The 27689-nt window shown below is 55.1% G+C and overlaps 2 protein-coding genes across 2 annotated transcripts; both read right to left on the minus strand.

Annotated features, from left to right (window-relative positions):
• Positions 1-41: 41 nt before the first annotated feature.
• Tspear (thrombospondin type laminin G domain and EAR repeats) lies at positions 42-19076 on the minus strand. The gene is made up of 11 exons (XM_023562509.2): positions 19032-19076; positions 17175-17413; positions 16251-16341; positions 14653-14809; positions 14188-14319; positions 13155-13381; positions 12047-12233; positions 10586-10815; positions 3647-3834; positions 2644-2745; positions 42-502 (listed from the first exon to the last, which is right to left on the minus strand). The coding sequence occupies exons 1-11, from the start codon at positions 19074-19076 to the stop codon at positions 349-351; spliced, it is 1752 nt and encodes a 583-aa protein (XP_023418277.1). The 3' UTR covers positions 42-348.
• On the minus strand, positions 18819-27689 carry LOC111755237 (keratin-associated protein 10-2-like). The gene is made up of 2 exons (XM_023562471.2): positions 27153-27689; positions 18819-19638 (listed from the first exon to the last, which is right to left on the minus strand). Exons 1-2 carry the CDS (start codon positions 27300-27302, stop codon positions 19117-19119), a joined length of 672 nt encoding a protein of 223 aa, XP_023418239.2. The 5' UTR covers positions 27303-27689; the 3' UTR covers positions 18819-19116.

Below are 27689 nucleotides of genomic sequence, written 5' to 3' on the forward strand. Positions count from 1 at the left end.
TGTGGAGAGCAAGTTCCAGGGAGAAACACGAAGCTCAGAAGTGCACACATAAATATATTTCTGTGTAGATAGAAGACAATAAATAGGTGGCTGGCACGGCAGCGTCTGGGTTGCGCTGCAGGGCAGTGTCACGGACTGACACCTGGGCCCTGCCAGGGTTCCAGGTGTTTGAGGTAAAACACATGGAGACTGGTCCTTTGGGAGGGTGTCCTGCTGTCAAAGGTGGGGCACCAAGGCCACCAGGGCTGCCCTCCTTGTGCGGCCAGCAGCAGCTGGGCAGACGACCCCGGCTGTACTGGGCCCCCAATGTTGGCTGAATGCCACTGGCCACCCAGGCCTCCCGGGTCCTCAGCCCGTGCGCAGCAGAAGCACCCTGGAGATGGGCTCCTTGGCACTGGAATAGATGAGGTAGGAGCCGGCCGCCGTGCTGAAGGCCTCCCAGTCCCTGCAGCCAAAGGTGGGGAGGCGATGAGTGGCCACGAAGCCCTCGTAGCCCTGCCATCTGCAAGGGGGACACGGCGTCAGTGGGGTGCAGCCTGCTTCAGGATGACACCATCCACACTGCCCTGGGCATGGTGTGGGCAGCCGTGCAGCCTGCCTGCTATCAAGAGCAGGGCTGGGAGTGGCCCTCTGATCTTGCAGAAGGGAAACTGAGGCCCAAGAGGGAAAATGGAGCTGCCCAAGGCCCTGCCCAGGCTCCCCATGGCTACCTGGCCCCCCGCCCAGGGCCTCTCTGACCTCCGGAGTCAGGGGCTCATGTGTGACAAATGCCTGGTCCTGGGGCTCTGGGCAGGATACCTTTTCTATGTAAAACTTTAAAATCTCAGCCCTCAGACCCCCGACCTCCGCCAGCCAGATGTCTTTCCTGTGTAACTTTGAGGTTACACAAACTCCCCTGAGCTTTTCTCCTGCTATTTTTGCTGTCAAATTTTGTATGCTTGGATTTCTTAATACTTGGATTTTAATCCATGTAAATGTATATGGACATGAAGTAGGGATAGAGGTTTGTTTTCTTCCAGATAGATAGCAAAATGTGTGAAATTCTTTTGTTAAACAACGCATCCTCTTCTCATAGAATCTAAATGCCATATGTATCACATTAAATGTCATAAAGCAATGGCTCTTCTGGATTTTATTTATTCCATCTGTCTTTCACATTTTTATTTGCTTATTTTGTGGTCTGGGGGATCAAACCCAGGCCCTCTGTTAGCATAGGCACATGCTCTGTGTTCGCAGCCTTTCACCTCTAAATCACCCTGTTTCATTTGTATGGGAACAAGTCCTTCTTCTCCACTACTGTCTTTCGAAAGTTTCTTGGCATCTTTGCAATTTTATTCTTCCATATGCCTTTTCAAGTTACTTTATTATGTAGAAAGTCTCCCATAGTGAATTTTGCAGAAAACCAAGAAATTTTTTAGTAAAATATAAGTGACCAAAACTTTCAAGTGAGATGAAGGCCTGAAGAAGCCAGTAAGCATCTGAGAGCCTGGGAAAGCTGTCTGAGAGATGCTCTCAAAAGGAGTAGGCATGGTGACATACACCTGTAGTTCTAGCACTTGGGAGGTTGCGGCAGGAAGATCACTGCAAATTCAAGGCCAACCTAGGCTACATAGTGAGTTCAAGACCAGCCTGAATTGCATAGCGACACCCTGCCTCATACAAGAAAAGAAAAATAAAAAGTACAAGGCTCAGATGATTTTAAATTGAATTTAAAACTGAGTGTGGTGGTATACTACTGTAATCCCAGCACTCAGGAGGTGGAGGCCAGAGGGCTATTGCAAGTTTGAGACCAACTTGGACCAGGAAGTGAGCCCATGTTCAGCCTGAACTGAACAGTGAGACCATGTCTCAAAAATGCCAAAACAAAACAAAACAAAAAACCCACCTGAATTGACCTTGAAAGATATTTTTCAAAATATCCTGGCTCACAGGCATGTTGAGAAAACTGCAGTGTGTATGTATGGGACCAGTTTTTTTTGTTGTTGTTTTGTTTTGACTTTTTGATACAAGGTCTTGCTGTGTAGCCTAGGTTAGCTTTGAACTCGGAAATCATTCTGCCTCGGCCTACGAGCGCTGGGACCACAGGCGTGTGTCACCAGGCCTGGTTCAGAGACTCATTTAACTTCCTACTAAGACACAAGAATCTTTCACACCAGCAGTCAGGAGCCTGCAGCACTTGAGTAATTACGTAGTGCCAGTTCCCAGAGTGTGGGGATCTCCGGAGAAGAGCAGCACAGGAAACCACACCCCAAAGCAGGCAGGAGGTGCCGACAGACTTACAAACAGCTCAGCAGCAGGGTTGCTCGGCCAGCTGGGATGTTTAGGTGGTAAAGAAATCCAAGCTTTAGGAACCCAGAGGCAGAGACGCCTTTGTTCTCAGATGTAATTACAGCCCTAATCCTGCAAGACTCTCCTGAAGAAGAGCAATGAGAATGGACAAGGTGGCCAGGTGGCTGGGCACAAAGACTCCTATGCAGCAGGGGTGGCAGGAAGATCCGGCCCTTAGACCTGTGGTGCTGGAGGACTAGAGAAAAAGTATCCCAAGCGCACCACTGGCTGTGTGAGGACTCCTATGTGTGTGGCCATGGTGGGCGGATCCCCTGCTGCAGGAAGGTGGCCTGAAGAGGCAGAGGGGCTCCTTACCTGTAGATAATACTGTTTACCGAGAAGGTGTTTCCATCGAAGGAGTTGGCGACCACCAGGAAGTAGTCCTCCCCCACTGAGAAGAACTCCCAGTCCAGGGCACTGTGGACAGGAGCCGTGTGAGGAGAAGCAGGGCTAGGGCCAGGGCTGGGCGTCACCTCTGGGGACACAGTCACTCTCCACTGCCTCCTGTTTGTGGCGCACTGGACTCACTCCAGGAGGCTGGGGGTGGGCGCTGTGTGGACACTCACTCTGGGGGTGCCTAAGTCTAACAGTGGCTCAGGGCACGGAGCAGGTTAGGCTGTGCTCAGGGTGGCCGAGGCTCCCCCAGCAGTGCCTTTCTGGAACCCAGAATCTGCCACAGCTTGCTCTTGGGCTCTCGTTCTGAGGCCTGGGTTTTCCCCCTCTTAACTTCTAAAAATTATATGAGATACTAAAAACTAAAACTAGAAATTCCAATTGACCCAGCCACTGCCCTCCTAAGTATCTTCATGAAAGTGTTATTTTAAGATTTTTTTTTTTGAGTCGGGGCCTCAGGATGGATCTCAGGGGCCTTGACTTCATGGCAATCCTCTGGCCTCTGGTCTGGAGGTGACTGTGACACCCTGCTCCAGGACTGCATTTTCCCCTCACAGACTCAGGCAGACCCTGCAGTAGGAGTTGTGTGGGACTTGAGCTCTAGGGTCTCACGTGGTGGCCCTGATAGCAGGTCAGGGGGACCCAGCACTACAGGGCACATGCAGAGCCCTCGCCCCGCCCCCCCAGCCTTGCCTGGGCTGAACACAAGGGTCCCTGTCCTGGAACTGTGGGAGGATGATATCACCTGCAGCTCCTGTCCCAGGCCTGTGTCCAAGGGGCGCCATGGGCATGGTCTCCTGGGGAAAGCATGGATCTGCCCCAGGCCTTCTTCCCACAGGACAGCTGGCGTGCAGGGAGATGGAAGCTGGGCATCCCATGCCCGCAGGAAGGGTACACAACACTGCCCTGCCCCCCAGCCCAGTACCTGCAGGTGGGGATGTCCTGAAACTTGACAAAGGTCTGTGCGGTGACATTGAGCTCGTAAATGACCGAGTTGATGACGTAGGAGTCATTTTGCAGTTGCATTTCCACATCGTAGCTGTGACTGTTGGCGACAGCCAGGAAGACCCTGTCCCCGATGCGGAAGACTTCCCAGTCTGCAGCACCAAACGTCTAGCAGAAAAGGAGGCTGCTGTGGGAGGGCTGTGTTCCAAGCCATCTGCAGGAGCCCCTCCTCCCAAAAGCCCCAGCAGAGCCCCCCAGCTCCACAAGGCAAGTTCTCTGACCACAGGGTGCAGATCCTGCATTGCTGGACTCTGCCTCCCTTCATGAGCCACGCTGTCCCTTAAGGGCCCTTGAGGAGGGAGTGCCTGTGGGGTGCATGGGGAAGTGGGTACAGGAGAAACCCTGACCCAGAGTGGGTAGAGCCTCGGAGAGGGAGGGGATCGGGACCACTCAGGAAGGCAGCAGCCGTTATGTGCAGGACTGTGACAGGTGTGGGTACAAATGCTCCCAGGGACCCCAGCCCCATCAGCAGGAGGGGGAGGTGGTGAAGGTGACTCCTTGGGTTCCTGTATGCTGCAGAGGGGGCAGGAAATGCAAGCTGGATACTGTGACTGGAGCTGGCATACAATTTTTGCGCCACTTCTAAGACTCAATTGCTGAGGGTGCCTGGAGGGGACAGGAAGAGTCACTGCCTTTGGGAGGGGCTGCTGGGTGAGGCCACCTGGGTGAGACCACAGGGACTCTGCCACACTCTGTCTGTGTGATGTGTGTGGCATAGAACGCAAGTGAGGCCGTGGTTGGGACAGCTGGGGCGGGGGTCAGAGGGCAGGGTTTGGGGTTCTGGGAGTGGGTTGAAGGGGACATCGTGAGTGGAAAGAGGAAAGACCCCAACACCCTAGCTGCTCATCAAATCCGTGTGGTGCTCCTGGGCTGCATGTGGAGTGTTTAGGAGCCAACAGTCCTGGAGGCAGGAGGGGCCGGGGAGACCAGCAACGGGCAGCAGTGGGCTCTGACAGGAGGTGGAGTTGGGCCCAGGGTAGGTTCACAGGGATGCAGGATGTGCCCACTGCAACCCAGAATGATCCCAGGACCAAACGACATGAGGAGGACTAAAGAGCACTGATTAAATCGTATGAGTGACACTGTGCTTCTGCATTTTCCCAAAGACTTACATGCAGACATTTGCATATGTGTACAGTCACACGTGTCACATATACATGGATACATGTGGGTATACATATGTGCACCTGTGCATTTTTCCACTGTATGTTTCTTTGCTTTCTTCTGTAGCACAAGCTATGCGTTATCACTTACAATAAAAAACAGAAGAGGATGGTTGAAAATCTGTGGCATTAGAGTTCGGTCTCAGGCTTCCCATAATCAGATCTTTTGTGAATGGAAACAGGATGGAGAGAGTGAGGAAAGGTGGAGGGGAGAGCTAGGGAGATACCAAGGATTAGGGTGCATGGAGAGACACAGAATCGCAAGGTCATAGGTGTGGGTTAATCTACGTATTTCATTTTGTCCCATGCTTTTTCAATGACTTATGTATAAATACTCAGTGTATTTATAATTAGATACATGGAAAATTTGAAAATCTCTCCAGTAATCTTTGGCAGGAATTTAGAAAATATCTAAATTTGTCTGCCTCACAATTTCCAGGTCATTATCTATCTTACTTCTAATTCTAATAAATTAGAATTAGCTTTAACGTTGTAGTAGACAATCAGTGCTCAGTTCTTGTAATCTAAATATGCCTAAAGATGGCTTTACCACTGTCTTCTGTGAAATGGAAAACTCCCAGCTACTTTTTGATTTGTCTCTAACCTGTTCTCACCATCACTGCTATCAGAAGGTGCGTTTTCCTTCTGGAGGATTCAGCACCAGCTTGGAATTGTTATTGCCAGTCTGCAGTGATCGGTCACAATACATATACATCCCAACTCAGTACCTCTTTGCAAACGCTTCTACACCTTATAAAACAGTGATGGGAGGAGGCATACTCCTTTATTAAAGACATTCTTTGTGGGGAAAAAAAATAAATGAACTCAGCCGGCAAAGCAAGGTCTAAGCCAGGCTTCTAGGGCGACCAATGGTTTGCAGTCCAGACCCTCAGAGGAAGATGCCAGCGCCCGTCATGGTACGAAGGGGCCACACACGTGATGCAGATGGCTCAAAGGAGAAGACAGAGGCATCAGAGAAAGCTCCCAAGGAGCACAAGAAGCCGTGTAAGTCTCTGAAGGAGTGGGGTACAGCTGGGTGGAGCCGGCCTGGGTTGCCGCCCCAGCAGCAGAAGAAAAAGTAACTGATAGAAAAACATGCGACTAATACCCTACAACCAGTGGCCACACCTTTCAGGAACGAAGGGGAGACAGGCATGGTTAATAACACGGCAGAATGAAGTGCCCGCAGACCTCTGTGTAAGACACACCCAAGGAGGGTTTTCCAGTTGAAGGAAAATGACCTGATGGAAATTAATAAACACAGGAAAAGATGAAGAGAGTGCTTAGGAATGGTGACTGTGTGGATTTTTTTTTTTTTTTTTTGGTACTGGGATCAAACTCACGACTGCATGCTTGTAAGGCAGGCACTTATGCTGCTGAGCTGAATCCCAGACCCGAGTGTGTGGATGTTTGAAGGAGAAATTTTTGACAAATTATGACGCTTATACCCTAAGTATAAGTGTGATTTCTATATGCGCCCTCAGCACAGGGATTGGCAGGGAGAGATGGAACCGTGATGGTGCCAGGTCACTGCATTGCATGGGAAGCAGTTTAATGTTAATTCAGATGGGACTGTGATTAGTTAAGCATGTGTTGTAACTACTGGAATACAGCAAACTTACAAGTAAGAGGAGAGAAAAGGAAGACCATTCATTCGACACAGGACCAGTGTCCAGAATATAGAAAGAACTTCCACGTCTCAATAAAAGGGCAAAAAACAAACCCCCAAAAAAACAAACATGAGGAAAAGACTTGCACAGAAATTTCACAAATGGAAACAGAGGCAGCAGAGGAGCATATTAAAAGGCGCTCGAGCCGAGCGTGGTGGCCTCCCAGCATTTGGAAGTCTGAGGCAGGAGGATCGATGGGAGTTCAAGACTAGCCTGGCCTACAAAGTAAGCTTAAGGCCAGCCTGAACTGCATAGCGAGACCCTGTCTCAAAAAGACCAAAAAAAAAAAAAGGTGCTCACCTCAGAAATCATTGGGAAGCTGCAAATTTTATTAAAAGCCACCAGAAGCGGTGGAAAATCTGCGCTGGTGGAAAGCCGTGCAGGAAACCGCGCCTGAGTCCAGCACAGAGGCTGGCAGACAGCTGGCAGTGATGCCACAGGCAAGGAAAATCACTCAGAAAAGGAGCGGAAGAACCGTCCCCACCACAGCAGAACACAGTGCCCCTGACTGCAAGAACCTGCAGAGTGGGAAAACTACTGGGGGATGAGGGGTTGGGGGAAGAGGGGGGTGGGGCGCAGAAACTTTGGAGGTTCTGGTCCCCAGGGTGGGTGGAAGGACACAGTGGGTCACTCAAGCATCTGATGCGGCATTGTGCACATGAGCCAGTTCCAGGGAAAGCTGTTCCCAGGAGTGGACTTGGAGGACACATGGTTTGGTGTCTAAAGTCCTCGACACTGGCCAGGCCTCTGGCTTGGACTGGGAGAAGAGACCACACAGTGAGCTCGGTGGTTGATGGCCTTGGGGCGATGACCCAACCCCTGTAACGTGTGTCCTCTGTCCAGCCCGGTGCACTCCGCTGCTTTTTGTTTTTTTTTTTGGTACTGGGGAGGCACCTCACATCCTTGTTCTTACCAGGCAGGCACTTGTGCCGCTGACCCACATCCCCGTCTCTGCTGCTTTTGTTTCCCGCAGAACCCAACCTAACACACTTTAAATTTCTCAGCTTCCTGGAAACTTGGAGGTGGGCACTGAGGCTACAGAGCCAGCACTTCCTGGGTGAGACTGGTTGTTTCTGTGTGCCAGGCCAGCATTTGGAGCAGATTCCTTGGCTCTGAACAGCCATGGGGAGCTGCGGGCAGGAACTCACCTCTGCATCTGCAGGAGGGCACCCTCAGGGATGGCCACGGCCTCGTGCCTGGGTCACAGATGGCTGTGGCACCATGTTAGAGCTTCCCACTTGCCCAGTTGTCTTGGGAAACGTTCGGAGCCAAGTCCCGCCCAGATCTGCCCAGTGGGCACAAGCAACTGGGTCTGGGTGCAGGGACCCCTGAAGCCATGCTCTCCAGGTTGAGGCTGCCTGCTTCCCTATGGACCCTGCACCCCAGAGAGGAAGCCTTGCCTGCGCCAATGTATTTCCTACTGGTCACCCCAAGGGCATTGCCTGTGGATGTCTCTGTCTTTCAGACCACAGGGAAGAGGCTCAGGGTCCCACAGGACAGGAGACATCTCTCACCCCCAGGTCAGGTAAGCTGCACACTTGAAAATTCCACACATTCTGCTGTACCCTGCCCATCCCAGGCCTGGCTGCTTAGCAGGAAGCGATGGAGGAGCCAAAGGAGACAAACATGCAGACAGCAGAGGGCACTGCTGCTCGCCCGAGCCCCAGTGCTAGCTTTGTGCAGCGTCACGCAGTCCCAGAGCCGAGGCTGCAGGGTAATGGGCCCGTGGGAGACCCGAGGGCAAAGAGCACCTTTAGGCCTAAGGAGGTCGCTTGCTAGGAAGCATAAAGGACCAGGACTGGGTGCAGGCCTTTCTGGAGGGGCGCAGCCTCTCTGCACACTGCTCTCAGTCACCGTCCCCAGGGCCGCCTGTGTCCCCCGAATGTGCATGGCCTCAGCGCCACCCACTCTGCTCACTCTGCAGCACACGACACAAAACCTGATAGGTGCCACAGGTCACCTGCACGTTCTGCACTGTGCAGAGGAAACAGGAACCTTGACCTGTATGTCTCCCACACCTCCCAGAGTGCAGAGGACACCAGGCAGCACATAGCCACACACGGTCATGGGCATCCACATGCCCTGCCTGCAAACGTGTACACATGTGAATGCACATATACATGTGCACACAAGTGGGGTGTGTGCATACACCGTGCACAGACACATAGCCACTGCAGGTGAATACACATGCAGACATGCACATGTGTGCACACATACCTTCATACACATGCACAGTACACACACAGCAGCACACAGGCACATACATGGATGCCTGCATCCTCAACAGGTCTCCCCAAAGGCAGGGCTTCCTCCCAGCTCTGAGGGACCTCCTCCCGGCTTCCTGCTCACTGCTGCCTGCATGGAGGTCCAGATAGGGTCTGGTTGGAGCCCTTTGTGTGGCCCCGAGCAGGCTCTCTCAGCTCTAGTGGGGAGGCCAGGCCACCCTGAGTGAGGGGTGAGGTGTCCTCCCTGCCCCAAGGAGCCCACAGTGGGGGCCTGCCCATGGGACACTTGGTAGGGACAGACACAGGCGAATGCCAACGCGGACAGGGAGGAGAGGGTGGCTGGTGAGGCAGGGAAGGGCATGGGAGTGGCACTGCAGGACACGCAGGACACAGGGCCCTGGGAGCCAGTGAAGGCTCTGAGCAGGGCAATGGGGAGAGAGGTGTGCAGGAGGCACTGAAACTGGAGGGAATGAGAGAGCAGGTGCCATCAGGGTGTGGGGAGAGAGAGAAGGGAGAGAGAGAGAGACAGACAGACAGACACAAACCATCCTGTGCCCTAGGGCTGCCCTGTGGCCTGCAAACAGGGTGCAGAGACGGCGCAGGCCTCTGCCACTCCCCGTCCAGCCAGGGTCAGGTGAAGACTCATACGTAGGGACCTCTGTTGCCTGAATTTCAGATAAATGATGACTTGCTGGTCCACATGTATTCCACAGAAGCCAAGGCGCCCTGTGTCACCTGCAGGGCTGCCCAGGGACATTGCCAGCTGAGGCTGCCTAACTGGGCAGCAGCAGCCCACACTTGGCCCTTGGCCTGGCTGGAAGTGGGCAGAGGGCCCTGGGATGACCACAAGGTGGATCTGTGTAGCGGGGGCTGTCAGGCTGCTCCTGTTCCCTCAGGCACAGAGGACAAGAGAAGCCCACGTCACACATGCTCAGGGAAGCAGCCAGGCCCCTCTCAGGACTTCCTGGAGTCCCCCACACCACCCTAGCACAGTGCTGGTACCCACGTACCCACCTCCTGGAGGGTGGGCACACTCACACCCTTGAGGGCTCCGTGCTTGGTGCTGTGGCTTCTGGGCATTTTCTGCCTCATCAGCCCTCCAGGGGACCTGGTGCCATCACCCCCTTTACAGTGAGGACTCCTGGGGGAGCAAGACCCTCTCATCGTGGCCCACACTGCTTTGCCCAGGATACCACCATGGAGACCTCAGCCCTGCTCCCAAACCCCTACACTGAGGAGCACCTGTGGCCAAGGGTGCTGCCCACACTGACTGTGACCCACAGAGCATGCTGAGGTCTCCCACACTGGCACGGCTCTCGGGCTTCAGCCTTTTGAACCCTAAGCCAGGTAAACCACCACTGCTCCCACATCACCCCATCTCAGTCTCTCTGTCATAGCATCAAGAAACAGGTAGAGGTACAGCCTATAGCCAGGGACCAACAGCCCTGTAGCCTGGCGTCAGGCATCAGATACTGAGGAAGGTTCATCCCTCCCTTTATGCAAGTTTCTGAGGCTCTGACACCCTGGGAAGGTCGTAGAATTCCTGCTATAAGGCCCAAGAACCTGGAGGGTGATGCCCATGACCGAACCTTTCATGCCCTCTGGGGAGCTGCAGCCCCTGCTGTCCCTGCCCTGGCTGCAAAACCCCATCCCTGCCTGTGCCCCAGTCACCCTGTGAACCTGCACTGACCCTTGGTGCCTGGGAGCCGGAGAGGACTGCAGAGGACACCCCACTGTGTGGGTGCTGGTGGCCCAGCAGGGTGGGCCCCCATGGACAGCCCGGATGACGTCTGAGCCTCACCAGGAAGGACTGGAAGAGCCGGAAGGCGCCGACCAGCCAGATGTACAGGTGGGAGTGCACTCTGGTGGAGGTGCCGTTGAAGGTGTTGGCCACCGCTAGGAAGGAATAGGGCCCCACGGTGAAGAACTCCCAGTCGTAGGCGCCCGATGTGGCGATGCTTTGGTGGGGCTCAAAACGCTGGGTGCTGGGGTTCCACTTGTAGATGATGCTGTCGATGTTGTGGTTGTCACCTGGAACCAAGGGCCACAGGCAGTGCCCACGGCAGCCTGCAGGCAGTGCCCTCAGCGGCCCTGCCCCAGGTCCCTGCCTGCTCTGGACGTGTGCCACCACCAGTGTCCATCCTCTCTACCCCAGGCCCAGCGGGAAAGACCATGCTTCTCCATGGCTGCTGTGTCCTCTCTGTCCTGCCCTGCAGGTCTCCTGGCCATACCTCCTGCCTCTGCCTGGATTCCGCTCCCCTAGGGCTACTGGGGCCCCTGCCAGCACTCCTCTGTGTCATGCTGGTTCTTGGCTGCCAGGGTTCCCCTGTGGCCCATTAGTAGAATAGTTGGGGACTGCAGGTTCCAGGGATGCTAAGCTGTGTAGCCCTGAGAGGGCCAGGGCAGGGGGCCTTGCAGGGAAGGCTGCCACCTCTGTTCCTTTGCCCCCTGGGTCCAGGATTGGGGAAACTTGTTAACTACTCCTGGCAGATTCCAGGCCAGAGACCAGGCTTCCTGGCTCCATGATGTGCTGCCCACACCTTCAGAGCTCAGCAAAAGGCTCTTCTGTGGGGAACAGGGGGCTGACAATGTTCAGGTCCCTGCAGGCCACCCATGCCATCACCCTTGGGACTGAGCCTGGCCTGCTGTTCAGGACTCCACTGCTCAGCTGGGCCAGTCAGGCAGTGCTGAGGGCAGGCTGCTAGTTAGCTCTTTTCAACCAGGATGGAAGCCGGCAGGCAGAGCTCCTGCAGGCAGGACCTGCACAGGACCCTGTTTGTCTCCCTCACTTACACAGGCACATGGTGACTGTGACAGGGCTCATTTGGGCTCATCCTGACACAAAAATGTGAGAGGAGAGCTCCAGGACTAGGCTGGGTGTGACTCGGCTTTTTTTTTTTTGGAGACAGGTTCTCTCTTTGTAGCCCAGGGCCAGCCTCAAAGTTTTATTCCTGCCTGTCACTGAGCTCTAGTGTTACAAGGCATGTGCCACTATGCCTGGCAACTTATTATTATTTTTTGTCTTTTTGATACAGGGTCTCACTATGCGGTTTAGGCTAGTCCTCGGCTCACATTGTAGCCCAGGCTGGTCTCGAACTTGCAACGATCCTCCTGCCTCAGCCTCTCAAGAGCTGAGATTACAGGAGTGCACCACCATGCCCAGCTTACTATTTTTTAACTGAGATAACAATCCACCCTGGGCAGAGGTCGTGCTTTCCCCGGGAGTGGATCACTTCCGGGTCAATGGCTGTGTCTGCCCTACCTTCCCGGTGGTTGGCTACCGCCAGGAAGTGCTCGCCATCCACCTTGAAGGCCTCCCAGTCCCGGGCGCTGTGGGTGGCGATCCTCTGGTAGGGGGTGAACTTCAGTCTCCTGTGGCTCCATTTGTAAATGACCGAGAACTCCTGACCTTCTTCATTTGGTCCGAAGTTTGCCACCGCCAGGAAGATCTGCAAGAGAGAAACCAGGTTAGTGCATTCCTCTAGGGGCCAGGCCAGGTGCTGAGGGCTGCTGGGCTGGGGCTGGCTCCCCAGATCTGGGGTTAGGCCAGCCAGAGCCTTACGTGGGCTTCTTCAGCCCATTTCACGTGCTTCTATCAGAAGGAAGAAAATCTCAAACGGGGGAGCTCTCCATGCACCAGCACTTGCTCTGTGCCTGGATGTGGTCGCCCTGCCTCCCGTACTTGGGAAGTGGCTGTCACAAGTCGATGTGTAGAGTGGTGGCCAGTACCGTGGGAGCGCCTGGCCAGGGAGACCCCGTGGCACCATGTGCTTCTCATGGCCTGGAAAGTGCATGCCTCCCCGGTGCACCCACCGGTTTGCAAAGGAACCTACACATCTGTTCAGGTGAGGGCACACAATATTTTCCCCATTTTTCTGAACTTCCTAATTTTTCTTTGATGTAGATTTATCTTTGTGGCATGAAAAATATCAAACAAAAAGAAAAAAGGAGCTCGGTATTCACTTCCGCAGTGGACCTGGAGGCAGTGGGGCCAGTGGCGGGGGTAGGGCTGCAGGGCCGTGCTTGTCTGGTTTGTCCCAGGTGTCCTGGGTTGCCCTGTCCTGCCTAGTACCTGGCCCTCACTGGCTGCTGGGACGTCACATGTCTGCTGTGATTGTGTGGGAGAAGCACACATCTTCTCTGTTGACCAGCTCCGTAGTTACACAGGGGACAAAATCTCAGAAATGGCACTATACCCTGCTGAGGGAAGCCTGATAGACTTCTTGGGTCTGTGCTGGACCTAGAGCATCTTGAAGGAGCCTTTCTCCACCGGGACTGGGTTTGGGAACCCTGAGGAAGAGCTGCTGGGATCTGCGGGTCTAGGGAGGGGCCCCCTGTAGGAAGGCAGGGCCGTCACCGTCTGGACTTGCCTTCTTCCCAATGGTGAAGTGTCGCCAGGACTGCGCCTGGTGCGTGGCGATGTTCTGATAGGAGACGAACTTCCCGTCTGTCCACTTGTAGATGGCGGACGTGGCCTTCCGGTTGGCCGTCGCCAAGAAGAGCCCCACCTGGGGGATGCCAAATACCTCGAGGCCCAGTGTCTCTGAGTTCGTGAACAGGCTCTGGTGCTCCTCCACGTAGTCCAGCTTGACTTTGGCTTGGGATGGGACATGGTGACTGGGTCAGCAGCCCGAGCCTGGGAGCTGGGCAATACCCAGGGCTTTGGCCACAGGCAACTGGAAGCCTTGGCCCTGGCCATGCTGATTGGCCTGCATCTGCCCTGAAGGACAGGCTGCCTGCAGAGAGGCCTGGCCCTCAATCTGCATGGTCCCAGGATGCCACGGGAAGGCCTCTCTGCACCGTGTCTTTACCTACTGGATTCCAAGGCTCACTCTTCTCTGTGCGCCCCGGGTGCAACAGGACAGAGTGGAGCCCCCAGCGCCCCCCACCAGCCCATCTGCAACACCCACTCCTGCGCTGTCCCTTCTTGCTGTGGCACCAACTGCCGAGGGTGGCAGCAGAAGTGAGGCCTCCAGATGCCTCCTATCTGTGGTCCACTGGGCAGGGGGTGAAGGCCCAGACCCTCCAGGAGGGAAGCATCCCTGGGCCCCTTACCATGGACCGGGAAGAGGAAGCCAAAGGTCCCCAGTCCTGTTGCCATCCCTGGGACCACATCCAGGATATGTGTCACGTGTACCCAGATTAAATGTCCTGCCTTCTGGGGTAAGCATCTCAGCCCAAACAATGTGGTTGAGGGTAGCTTGGGTATGGGGCCGCCAGGCCTACAGAAAACGGGCTCCCACAGGTCGTTTTAGGAAGTGTCCCAGCCTGCACAGCCCAATGTGTGGCCATCTACAGATGGCCAAGGCCGCTCGCCCCCTCATAACCTCTTCCCCCCAGCTGGGCCAGGCCAGGCTCTCCTGCCAGCTCTGGTGACATGCATGAGGTACAATGCCGCCTCACCTGCCAACACCGAAACCCACTCGCTTCCCACACACAGGTACAGTCCTCTTTGGGAGACATCGAACCAGAACTGGGCATCTTCTGCCTTGGTACAGGATGGCCGGGACCCCAGGGTCACCTTCAGGCGGGCTTCTGCAGGGAAGAATGGTGGGGGGTGACATCAGCAGTGTGAGGGCCAAAGGGAGGCCCACCCAGCAGTACCCTCCCTGGCTTCTGTGTGGCCACCTATGTCTTAGGGCCACCACCCTGCAGTGGGACCTGGAGAACGGTGCACCGAGGACTGTGTGCCATCTGTGGGGGTCAGATGGGCACTTGGTGGGAAGTGTGATGACGCTGGCTCGTCTGATGGCACCTGTCCTCCTGCCACCCCCAGGAGAGCACGGGGAAGTTGAGAAGGGGCTTCCATGTGGGGCCTGGGCCCTTGTGTCTGCTGCGGAGCAGGGATGGCCAGCCTTGCCTACTAACCGTGTGGGTATTTCAGCACCTCATTATCGTCCAGCTTCCCCTCGAGCCCCTGGAGCACCTGTGGGATGGACAGCTCGGCCAGGTGGGCCCTCCTGCTGGGGCACAGCCTCAGGGTGGCATCTGAGCCTGGCAGCAGGGCCAGCTGCCTGACCAGGCCCTGTGGAGAGAGGGCAGTGTGCTCAGAGCCCGTGCTGCTGTGGGGTAAGGGGTGGTGGGCTCCTCCATTTGCACCCTGGGTGTTGGAGACCTCTGAGAGGCAGCGCCAAGCAGGCTTTAAACTGAACTAAGTGTCTTTGTGTAATTATTAGGAGTCTGTCCCCAGCCTAGGGGACTTGTTCCAAGGCTGGTAGCTGGCATGCAGAAAGTATAACTCGCCAGTGGTTGCCGTGGAGACCTGTGCTGCTCCATGACGCAGTGGCACCTCAGAGGGCAAGATAAACCCTGGCCGAGGACCTCTGGCCTTCTGCCTATTGCAAAGCCATAAACTGCCAACCTTACTGGTAAGAGAGTCCACCTAACTGGCAAGAGTCACTGCCTAAGAAGGTCTTTGTTGTAAGTTCTCAAGATCCTGCTCAGTTGCCCACATTTATCAGATTTCCCTCACACTCCCTGAACTTGTTTGGAATCCAGTAAATACAGGTATTCCAGAGAATTCTTTGTCTTAGTGCCAACAGAGTTCTGACCTGCCTGGACTCCAAAACTTCATATTTCTTGTCTCATTTATTTAATCCCTTGCCATCCACTCATCATAGGAGATCGAGAAACCTGATTCAACCCCCAGTACAGGGAGGCAAAGGGGTGCAAACCTGAGAAGGACACATCCTCATCTCTGGAAGGCTGCTGTGCTCAGGTGGTTAAATCACGGGGGATTTTCCATGGGGACTTAGAGTGACCAGGTGATACAGTCCATCTGCCTGTCCACCCAGGCATCCACCCATCATCCATGTATCCACCACCCGCTCTGCCCAGCCACCCACCCACCACCGAGACACCTCCTGATTGCCCACCTGCCTGGCTCAGTATCTGTGTATCTATCCATCCACGACTCTACCCACTCATCCATCATCCACCCAGGGTCTGCCCACGTCTGTCCCTCCATTTACATCACACTCCCACAAAGCACCTGGGCATGGTTCCAGACTCCGATGACCTAGCAGGAATCAGAGTTCCTACCCTCACAAAATGAGACCCCCGCCAGGGAGGACCCTGTGGGTAAGGGTGGGCTGTGCTACTGAGAGCAGATAGCACCTGCAGGGTCCATGCTGGGTGTGGGCAACATCTTTTTAAAAATTATTTTGAGACAGGGTCTTGCTGTGCATTTCAGGCTGGTCTTGGACTCATGCCCAGGCTAACCTTGAATTTGAGGTGATCCTCCTGCCTCAGCCTCCCCAGTTCTGAGATAACAGATGTGTGCCATCATGCCTGGCTGTGTGGGCCCTGTCTTATCAGAATGGCAGGGGAGGTCTCGACAGGAACAGGAAGGGAACAGCGAGTGTGAGGGCCCTGCATTGGGGACCCACTGTACGGTCATGCCCTGGTTCCCTTGGGGAAGCCAGCGATCTATTAACCCGCACGTCATCGGGACAAGCTGTACTCACTGTGAATGAGCCCTTTGCTCTCCTCCGGCTGCCAATGAAGAACCGTGCTCCTCGCACAGACAAGGTGGCCGGGAAGGGCACATCAGCCATTCTGAGGACACCAGGGGGTAGTTTTAGGACACAGGAGGTCTAGACTGTACCCCATTTGTTTACCAAAAGAGCCATAATAAAGGAACACAAGTGGGCAGAGTGATCCAGAGAAATTTACTCTTGGTCTTGAGCTCAGAGTCTGAGATCAGATGCTCCACTGGGAGGAGTCCTTGACTCCGCCACCTTGTGGTGGCCTCAGTGTTCCTTGCTTGTGGACATCCCCTCACCTCTTCCTCTCTCTTCAAGCAGCTACTTCTCTGCCTCTCTCCCCAAAAGGCTCTTCTGGCTCCAGTCTGGCCCTGTCTAGATTGATTAAAAGACCCTGGTCTTAGTAGGGGCACATTCTCAGCTGCAGGTGGATGTGGGTCTGAGGCTGTGTCACCCAGGACAAGGGTCCTCTGCAGAAGCATACAGCAAGGAGGCAGCTGCCACCTGCACTGTCCTCAGCTGGGAAGGGGGCAATACCTGGAGCAGGAGGGAGGCACCTGCCTGGACACCCACGAGGCATTAGGAGGAGCAAGCAGACGCTGAACTCCGGAGAGATGGTGCAGGAAGGCAGGGGCCTGACAAAGTGACCGCATGATTGGCCCAGGGATGGAAAGCGCAGTCTGGGCCACTGCAGACACAAGCAGCTACCTGCCATGAAGCCCGCCTGGGGTTAAACCCGTTGAGTGGAGAGTTCTGCCGTCAAGGCAGCAGCCTGCAGGTGACTGTTCTGTAAGCATCCTGTCCCTGCCTGGCCCCTAGTCCCTGTGCATGGTGGCTGGACAGCACCTTTCTGACAGGCTGCAGGAGTGAGGATACAACCAGCCCAGCAGCCCGCGTGTTACCTACATGTCCACCGGGAGGCCGCAGTCTGTGGTGAGGGAGAAGGAGCCTTCAGACACCGCCAGCACCAGAGTGTGCCACTGGCTGTCCATGAGGCTGGAGCTGCGGAAGGACACGCGGGTCTGCCAGGCGCCAGCCGTGTCCTCGTGGAGGAACAGGAAGTGCAGCCGGTTGGGTGAGTAGCGCAGGCCCAGCAGCAGCGCATCCCTGTCCTCGGCCACCACAGTCAGCAGGTACTGGTTCCTCTGTGGAGAGTGGAGAGGGAGGAGCTTTGGGGGCGGAGCTCATGGGGTGGGGCTGAAGGCGAGGGGTAGGGCCAATGGCAGGAGCCGAATGTCTCTGAGGGGTGGGGCTTGTGGAAGGGGCGGGGCTGGATCAGAGGAGGGGCAGGGCTGGAGGGGAAGGAGGTAAGGCTGATTGATGGGTGAGGGCAAGGTGGACAGAAGGGCAGGGCTGACCTGAAGAGGAAGGAAGGAGGTAAGGCTGATTGATGGGTGAGGGCAAGGTGGACAGAAGGGCAGGGCTGACCTGAAGAGGAAGGAAGCAGAGGTGAGGCAGACCAGACTGGAAGGTTGGGCATGTGAGGGGTGGGGCCTGTACAGACAGGTGGGGCTGATGACTCCTCTTTCAGTAAGAGCAAAGGCACTCAGCAGGAGTGGTATGGCTACAGCACCCCTCCACGGGAAACTCCTGTGAGCTCTGTAAAGTGGTGTAGGCTGTGGAAAACAATTTAGTGTTTCCCCCGCATTAAATGCGGAGACTTGCTTTCCTCAGGGACAGTGTTTCCGTGGTGGAGATGACAACGACTTGCACTCAGTGAGGGCTCACTAACCCCGAACCGTGTGCAGGAAAGTGATCCGATCGCAGGTCTTAGGGCACATACAGTTCACCACTTTTTTTTCTTGTTACTGGGAATGGAACTCAGGACCTAGTGTGCTTGCCAGGTGGGCGCTGCACTGCTGGGCTGCATGCCCAGCCCTGAGAGCCCTTTCTAACATTGGCTGTGTGCCAGCCAAAGCTGGTCACACTCATCTGCAGAAGGGACACCTGGATTCTCAGCATAACACAAGGATGAAGAGACAAAGTGCTTAAACTGGGATGTGAGGCAGACAGCAAAGAGCTGAGCTTGTGAGTGTGAGCATACAGATCACTGTGCCAGCAGGCCTGGGCCCAGTGACACTGTGCACCCATGTTCACGGTCATGTCCTGAAGAAGGGGAAGCCCCCTGTGCTCCTTGTATGTTGCCAAAATTCCAGTTCTGCAGACCCATGTGCGACCATCCTGTGTCATTCTGGGGGCAGCAGGGACCACCTGTCTCCAGCTGCTCAACACCCTGCAGGAGAGGAACTGTGTCCCCTGGGGATGACATTTGCATGGTGACATCATGAGGACAAGTCCTCAGTGAAGGCCAGGACTACTCTTGAGCAGGCGTGGACAATGGGGGCAGGGAAGACCCACCAACCAGGTCCCTCTGTGTATGGGAGCTGGGTAGAGATGTCTGGCCCTCCAAGGGGAGGCCCTGCATCCCAGCTGTGACCCCACAGGGTGAACCACTGTCTCTTGTGACTTCTATGCTCCTAGAAATGCCCACAGCTGGAGGAGAGCCAGAAGGGCTCAGATTGTGTTCCCATGAGAATGAGAGGCAGAGAATCAGGTGGTGGGGACTTTATTAAAGGCTAGATGTGCCGACTTAGGTCCCAGGAGGAGTGAAAGAGCAGAGAACCTGGGAGGAAGGGACAGGTGACTTTGATGGAGGCAGGCTAACTCTTAACCTCCTGGAGGACTCCTGGGAGGCAGGAGATCAGGGAAGCCCAGTGGATACATGGAGGACCTTGACTCAAAGGGAATGGACAGCCTGCTAACCCAGGTCAGGACCAGGTGGTGAGGTGAAGTGATGGGCCTGGCCATGGGGTGATCTGAGCCTGTGGGCCCTGGGGAACCAGGCCAATCAGCAGCAGGACTTCTGGCCCAAGGAGAGGCCACAGCAGGCTGGGCGGGGGCAGGCGGGGCGGCAGAGCAGGGACACGGAGGAGCAGGAGGGCGTGCAGCAGCTGGGCACGCAGCAGGCCGGCTGGCAGGGGGAGCAGGAGCAGCAGGATGGCTGGCAGCAGGAGGAGGAGGCACCGGAGCAGACGGGTGTGCAGCAGACAGGCTTACAGCACACAGGTGTGCAGCAGACAGGTGTGCAGCAGGCAGGTGTGCAACAGACAGGTGTGCAACAGACAGGCTTGCAGCAGACAGGCTTACAGCATGTGGGTGTGCAACAGACAGGTGTACAGCAGACAGGTGTGCAGCAGGCAGGTGTGCAGCAGGCGGGCACACAGCAGCAAGGCTGGCAGGAGGAGGAGCAGCAGGCAGGCTGGCAGCTCGACTGCTGGCAGCACGTGGGTGTACAGGAGCCGGTGCAGCCTGACTGGCAGCATGGGGTGCAGACCAGGCTCAGGCAGGGGGCTGGGGCGCAGCAGCTGGGCTGGCAGCAACTGGAGGTGCAGCAGGGGGGCTCGCAGCAGCTCTCTGGGCAGTCGTCCAGCTGCCAGGGTTCGGTGCAAGCGCTGGAGCAGAGGGACATGGTGGAGGCGGCCATGGCGGGCTGGGCTGGAGGATGAGTGTGAGTGAGTGAGTGTGAGTGTGAGTGTGAGTGTGTGAGGTGCTCTGGTCCCCGGGCTTTTATACCAGGCAGGCTGTGTGTTATTCCTGCTTGAGGCTCCAGTGCTCCAGGCTCCTTTTCCTTGTTTCTGTCTCTCTCCTTGTTGTTCCTTTCCTTGTTTCTGTCACTGTCCTTGTTTCTGTTCTTTTCCTTGTTTCTGTCCCTGTCCTTGTTGCCGTCCTCTCCTGGTCGTCCCTTTCCTTGTTGGTGTTTTGAGCTGAGTCCTGGTGCCTTGTTCACTGTATTTTATGCAAAGAGCCGCTCAGCCTGTGGATGCGAGGTGGTGGGCAAGGGCTGGGTGATGCCCTGATCTGTGCTTGCTCCTCCAGGCAGATGTCTTGAGGATGGGGGACCTGTACTTGCTGCCGAGGAGGTGAGGGGACAGAGCCCAGATTGCTGGCCACGGAGCAGCTGTGGAGCATGTGGGAGGTGACAGAGCAGCACCAAGGGGGACAGTGGGCCAGGAGGTGGCACCAGACCCACATGCCACCATGGAGGTGGCCTGTGACAGAAAGTTTGAGACACAGATTCCCAGGAAGACAGGCTCTGCAGAACAGGCGACCACTGGGGTGAGACGAAGGCTCCCCAGAATCCAGGGAAATGTTGACCTCCGGACTGGAAATTTCAGCCACATCTGGGACAAATGAATGGAAGCTGGTGTCTGTCTGACTGCAAAGATAAAACCCTGAAAGCTTCCCGCAAAACAAAAGAGGAAAAACAAAGAGGAGCACAAAAATCAGGGAAAGTCAGTCAAAGGCTCTGAGCTTCTTCAGGAGAAGCAGACGCAGCTGCTGAGGTTGACCTCTTGGGAACTGGTGGTGAAGTGACCCCAGTCCACCCTTGGCGGGCTGTGACTCTAAGAGTCAATTGTGACAGTCCTGTGTCAGCCACCTCAGTCCAGAATCCCTACCCCTCACTGCTGCCCTCCTGTGAGAGGAACAGATTCCAGTTCCACGGTCTGTGAGCAGGGCCTCTTGGCTGTGTCTCTGCTAGAAACCATGGACGCTGGCATTCGGGGCCCAGTTCTCTACAGGGCCAGCTGCACCCCACCCTAGAACCCGCTTGTTCACTTAGACTCGCCCACAGGGTTCATGCAAGGTGCCGCAAGCATCAGATCGTTTATTCCATGTGGCGGGGGAGGGTCCGCAGCGTGGACGCCATAGTCTGTGTGTCCTGCAGGGGCAGAGGGTGGGCTCGTGGTGCCCACCGTGAGGATTCTGAGCCAGGCGGCTGTGACGTGCAGTCCATGCGCTCTGTTTTGGAGGATGCTGAGCTTTCACCTCCTGGAGTGGACACCCAAGAGTGGCCTGCTGGGCCACATGTCAGCGTCTGTGTGGCCTCGTGGTTGGCAGAGTGACAGTGCCTCTCGCACTACACCCTGCGAGAGCTTGTGCCCTGTCCTGCCCGCACTCGGGACTGCTGGTGTGTTGGTCTTTGCCATCCTGGAGACAGGAATGCCATCTGCTGTAGTTTCGGGTTTCCTTGTGCCCAGGACTAATGAGGGGTACCTCACTCATTTAACCTGCCTGTTACTGGGCTGTTGTCCAGAGCACTCACGCTTCCCCATGGCAGGGAGTTCTAGGTCCTCCTGTCCTGGTCACACTCGGCATGGGGTCCTAACCTGAGCTTCTCTGGTGACTGAGGATGTGGAGCGCCTCCTGCCTGTGGCTGGCCATCCACACCTCTTCCCTGGCAGTGTTTTCCTTTGGATTTCAAAGTTCTCTGTGTCTTTTGGAAACACATGCTCTGGTCAGATTTGCAAATATTTTCTACCCACCTGAGCCCTGTCTTCTCATTCCTGCAACAGTGCATTTTAAAGAACAAAAGAGCTTAGTACTGGTGAAGGCTACTTTATCAACTGCTTTGTTTTCAGACACAAACATCTTAAAATTTTACTTCCATGTCTAGCCATCATGTTTTGATGGCTATGCTCAATTATTATTTTGCATGTTTCATGGGACATTATTTGAAATTCAGCTTTCTTGTTTTCAGTAATGTGCAATTGTTTCAAATATTTCTTTCTTTCCTTCAGTTTCCTTTGTTCTTTGGTCAGAGTTAGCCACCTTTTTCTGAGTCTGTCTGCTTCTCTCTTCTCTCTCTCAGATTTGTGCCACTATTTTTGCCACATTACATTGTCTTGATTCCTGTGGATTCTAGAAAACCTTGAAATCAAGAAGTCATGTCCTCACCTTTGATGCTTTTACACAGTTTAAATTCACTTGTCTCAGGAAGGACATTTTATTTTATTTTTGTTATTTTGGTGTTTTTGAGACAGGATCTCACCATTCTAATCAGACTGGCCTTGAATTCACTTTGTTTTCCAGGCCGGCCTTGAACTTGCAGCAGCCCAGCTGCCTCAGCCTCCTGAATATTGGGATAACAAGCATGTTCCACCTGCTAGGAAGCCTAGGCTAGGAGGGACATTTTAGTATCAGCGTGTTGATATCCAGAAGCAGGGAGCCACAGCATGTCACGTCCATGCCTGGGGCACCTGAGGGCTTCTTAAAGATGGAACCTGCTGTTGAGCACAAGCACAGAGTGGGATGAACTCCCGTGAACATGGCTCAGCGTTAGACCATCACACACGCGCCAGTGAAGCTGGCATGCAGGAATGCAAACATGTGACAACAGCAGGCGTAAAAATGAAGCAGCGAAGCTGCAGCCTGGCTTGCTCTGCTCTGCTCCCTGCGGCCTGCTGTTGTCGCTGATCTCTGCCTGTGTGCTTTCTTTGGGGACCTTACCGTGAAAATACTCCTCAGCCCCTTCAACCCCTACAGAATAAATCTCTGCTGAAGTTTTAACCGGGGCTTCTCAGAACTGCAGATGGACTGAAGGAGCCGAATGTGGCAGCAGCTATGCGCACCCCACAGGGGCCAGAGTCCGAGGCCCTGCTTGTTTAAGTCTCATTTGGTTTCCTTCATGGTGTCTTCCTCAGTTACACATTCTGTTAGACAGTGCATTGTCGTTTTATTCTGGTATAAGTCATACTCCTAATGAGCATCATTGAGTTCTTAGTGTTTATCGCAGTGAGTTGGACACAGCGAGGTTTTGCGGCTTTTGTTACTTGGAGTTGGCCTCTGCCATCCTGGCTGCACAGCCTTACAGTGCCAGGCATCTTCCTGCTGACTTCTGGGGACCCTGTGGATGCGCCTGTCCTCTGTGCAGAACAGCATGGTAAATGTGCTCAGAGACGGCAGGGATGACGCTGTCTTTCCCTCTGCAACATGTGTGCCTGTGTTTGTCTCCCCTGCTCTCGCCAGGATGACTGCCAGTTGGGGTGACAAAGGGTTGCTGCAGCGGATGCCTGCACCTCTGCTGGCCAGAGGGGAATCGTTCAGTACTGGACTACTGACAGGGAAGTGGGCTGTTCCCCTGAACATCTGATACCAGGCTAAAAACAGGCTGACCTATCTCTAGTTCCTAGAGAGCATTTGTAAAAATCAGACTTCATGGATTTTGTACATGTCCTGTGTATCTATGGATATAATCATACCATTTCCTCCTCAGTCTGTTCACACAATGAACCATGCTGACAATCACAGTTGGTTGGGTTTTTAATCATGAGATAGTCTTACATCCCTGAGACGAACCTGACCTGTCTTGTCCTTTTGACAATTATTGTGTGTTGTATGCTAATATTTTGTTGCGGATTTGGGGTCTAAATTATGAGGAATATCATTGTGTTATGTCTCCATGAGAAAATAACACAGCGTTATTTTCTCTCCATGGTCCTGGATATCAGAGTGTGGCCGACCCTTAGAAGGCATGGCCATGTGCTCTGCCTTCCGTGTTCTGGGAGAGATGGTACAGAGCTGTCACGGGTCCGTTCTTTAAATGTCTTGGCAGAGCACGTCAGTGAGCAATCTAGATCCAAAGGCTTCTTTATCAGAATGATTTAAACTGAGAGAGGACATGGAGGAAGTAGGCGGAGAGGCCTGGAGTGGAAGAGTCTTGGGACACTCTGTCTGATAAGCACTGACACCAAAACATGCAAAGAAATCTGAGAACTCAGCAGGAGAACAAAGAACCCAGCTGAGAAGGGGCAAACAAGTGAGCAGAGGCTCGCCCCAGAGGGCACACTGGTGGCACACAGCCTATGACCAGGTGCTCAGATCACACATCATTAAGAATCTGGAAGTCACACTAAGGTTCAGCCCCACAGCGCACCTGCTGCAAAGGCCCCAGTCACTGTGTCAAGGCTGTGGAGCAGCAGGAGCCCTCCCTCAGCACTGTGGAAATGCAGAGTGGTGCAGCCATGCCGTGAGGTGGTTGTGTTGCTCTGAAGAGCACCAAACACGCTCTTATGGCCCAGCAGTGGCTTCCCTGCTCCTTACCCACAGGAGCTGGGAAGTCAGGTCTACAGGGAAATCTGGGACAGATGAGGACAGCAGTTCCTTCACAGCTCTTCAAGCTGGGAGGCACCAAGTGCCCTTTAGTGTGAGTGGATAGATGGTGGCAGCCCTGGAGAGCAGGTAAGAGATGGTATTGATGGGTGTTACCAGCACCAAGGTCTGCCAGGATCAGAGTGGCACCTGCCCAACACAGCGCTGACCCCTCAAACAATATGGCATCTCTCCTACACTAACTCCCACACTGGCTCCTGGTCCCAAAACAAACTTTCTGCCTCCTTTCTGCAGGTGCCAAGGGGCCTCCAGTCCACCTGACACCGTCCACTCAGGCCGTCCCCACCCCTTTCCACTCCCCTCAAAGTGAGTCCCCGGCTTTGTCCCCTGTGAGGGTCCTCACATTCCCAGCAACCCTCTTACTCTGGCCTGAAGGCTCTTCATCTCTCTCTGTGTTTCTCTCAACTGCGCCAAAAACCTAACAATTACTGAGTGCGGGAAGGGATTATTGAGACATTAACCATCCCAGAGGGGGCTCGGTGTCCAGGAGGCAGGGAGGGCAGCTGGGTGTCCGAGGCTGTGTTATGTGGGACTCCCATGAGGCAGTGTTGGGATGGGGAAGGTTTGAGAACAGCTGAAAGTCGGGGTGGTAGGCTGGGAACAGGGAGCGATACTGGAGCCCAGAGGGGTGTCAGTGCTGGAAGGGGCGTCTGCAGAGGTCTGATGGATACCGGTCAGGTTCAGAGTTGCAGAAACCACAGCACCAAGGGAGTACCCCGTTGCTGGGTGATGGCAGCAGGGGATTGAGTTGGTGAAAGTGTCCACCTCCTGAGCAGGACGGTGAGGGGACCTGGCCCGGGGCAGAGGGACCCCCACATATTTGGCCATGGACTGAGCTGGCTCTGAAGGTGAAGTCTGTTAAAAACGGATGCAGGACGTGAAGGCGGCCTGGGTGTTGTTCTGTGATCTTGGTGTTTGCGTCTCCATAAGGAGCCCACATCCTCTCACTGCCCACCCTCTGCACAGACAGAACGTCCTGGTCACTTCTACCCCAGCCCCGATGTCCTGGGTCATGTCTTCCCCATCTTCCACAGCTGCAAACGGTCACCAAATTCGTCTCCTGGAGAATGAGCGCTGCTTTCCTTGGCTGCCACATTGTCACTATTTGTCCCTGTTTATCTGCTAGGATTTTTACTTCACAGCTCACACCTGGCAGGGGTGGCTGGAATCTTTTTTTTTTTTCTTTTTCCTTTTGATCGGTACCAGGGATTGAACTCACGACAGCCTGCTTGTAAGGCAGGTGCTTATGCCGCTGAGCTAAATCTCCAGCCCGGTGGCTGGAATCTTATTTGTCCACTTTAAACTCTTTCCCTCTTTTCGCTGTTGCATGTAAAAGTGCTCTTCTTGCAGGACGGTTGGGATTTTGCTCGAGGACCCGGCCTATGACCGTGCCCTCCCACCCTGCAGCAGGACTTGCGGCCACGCAGAGTGCAGTGCCTGGGTGCCCTGCAGCTAACCTGGTGTGCTGCTTCTTTCTCTTCCCTGTGCCTCTGCTTAGGATGTGAACCCTTGCCAGGCTGTCAGTGCTGTTCATTTCTGGGGTTTGCACCATCTATCTGAGGTTAATTTCTCCTGTGAGTTCCACCTCAGACATAGTAGGTGTCCTCCCTGCGTGTCCTTTTTCTCCTTCTTCTTAATGAATGTGCTGCCTTTCTTGCCCTGAATACAGGGAACTAGTGATGACTCCAGAGTGATCCCACACCCCGGAAAGCTAGTAGCTCGCCTTCTGTCTGCTCATCCTGACATGGTGATATCTTCCCACCCATCCTTGTGCCTGCTGACTTTCCAGTGACCTTCACTACTGGACAGAGCACTGCATAATGTACTTAGTGCCTTGGGAAGTTTGCTCTGAGGCTGCAGGGACCTGTTAGGCACAGACCAAGGACTCATCCCCACTTGTGGGTGCCCAAGTCCCAAGTGACAAGGTCTTCCCTCTTCCCCAGCCCTGAGCCTCTAGGGCCCCACTGCTCCCTGGTGCTCTGTCCTGGACATGGCCCTAACTCTAACCCAGTGACTCCAGGAGAGTTAGCCACTGTCCCTTGTAACTCCTCAGCTAATTCCCTAGCTCCCAGGAACATCCATGGCTGGAGGAGACCCAAGTCCAGCCAGACCGTGTGTCCCTATGAACACAAGAGGCAGAGAATCAGGTGATGGGAAGTTTATTGATTCTGTGAGGAGCTGACAGGGTGAGGTTCAGGGCAGGTGACAGAGCCAAGGTCCCCAGAGGAAGGGATCAGGGCCGCATAGTGGACATGGTGGGGGCCCTGTCCTCAGAAGAGGCAGGAGCCTGCAGACCTGGGTCAGGATGAGGCTGAGAGGTGGAGTGAGGCACCTGGCCATGGGGTGACCTAAGCCTGTTGGGGGACAAGGCCTTCAGCAGCAGGACTTCTGGCCCAAGGAGAGGCCACAGCAGGCAGGGCGGGGGCAGGCGGGACGGCAGAGCAGGGACACGCAGGAGGATGGGTGGCAGCAGCTGGGCTGGCAGGACGAGGCACAGCAGGAGGAGGAGGGCAGGCAGCAGGCGGGTCTGCACACAGGGCGGCAGAGCAGGGACACGGAGGAGCAGGAGGGCGTGCAGCAGCTGGGCACGCAGCAGGCCGGCTGGCAGGGAGAGCAGGAGCAGCAGGCAGGCTGGCAGCAGGAGGAGGAGGCCCCAGAGCAGACAGGTGTGCAGCACACAGGCTTACAGCACACAGGTGTGCAACAGACAGGTGTGCAGCAGGCAGGTGTGCAACACACAGGCTTACAACAGACAGGTGTGCAGCAGGCAGGTGTGCAGCAGACAGGTGTGCAGCAGGCGGGTGTGCAACAGGCAGGCACACAGCAAGACGGCTGGCAGGAGGAGGAGCAGCAGGCCGGCTGGCAGCTCGACTGCTGGCAGCATGTGGGTGTGCAGGAGCTGGTGCAGCCTGACTGGCAGCATGGGGTGCAGACCAGGCTCAGGCAGGGGGCCGGGGCGCAGCAGCTGGGCTGGCAGCAGCTGGAGGTGCAGCAGGGGGGCTCGCAGCAACTCTCTGGGCAGTCATCCACCTGCCAGGGTTCGGTGCAAGCGCTGGAGCAGACAGACATGGTGGAGGCAGCCATGGTGGGGTTGGGCTGTGGGAGGGTGTGAGTGAGTGTGAGTGTGAGTGTGTGAGGTGCTCTGGGCTCCGGCCTTTTATTCCTTCCCTGTCACCGTGTCCCCAGCTCTGCTTCCTTATCGCTGACCTGTCTTGTTGTCGTCAGAATGTTTGTTTTCAATCTGTGTGGCTTGTGAATTTCCTGCTCTGTCTCCAGGAACAGGAGTGGGGTGACCGTAGCCATGTGGTCTGGAGTGCTGAGCGCTAAGGTGTTAGTAGGCCAGCATCCAGGCCTAGTGCACCCCTGTTCTGATCCTGCAAAGCTCGGTTTGGGCTGTAACCACGCAGCAGCTTCACCCGCCCCAGGCCACCTCCTGGCAGTTGTGCCAGCTTCCGAACCTGAGCTTCCCCA

Source organism: Cavia porcellus, unplaced genomic scaffold, assembly GCF_034190915.1.
Source record: "Cavia porcellus strain 051 isolate PalLab524CR breed Dunkin Hartley unplaced genomic scaffold, mCavPor4.1 scaffold_15, whole genome shotgun sequence".
NCBI lineage: Eukaryota > Metazoa > Chordata > Mammalia > Rodentia > Caviidae > Cavia > Cavia porcellus.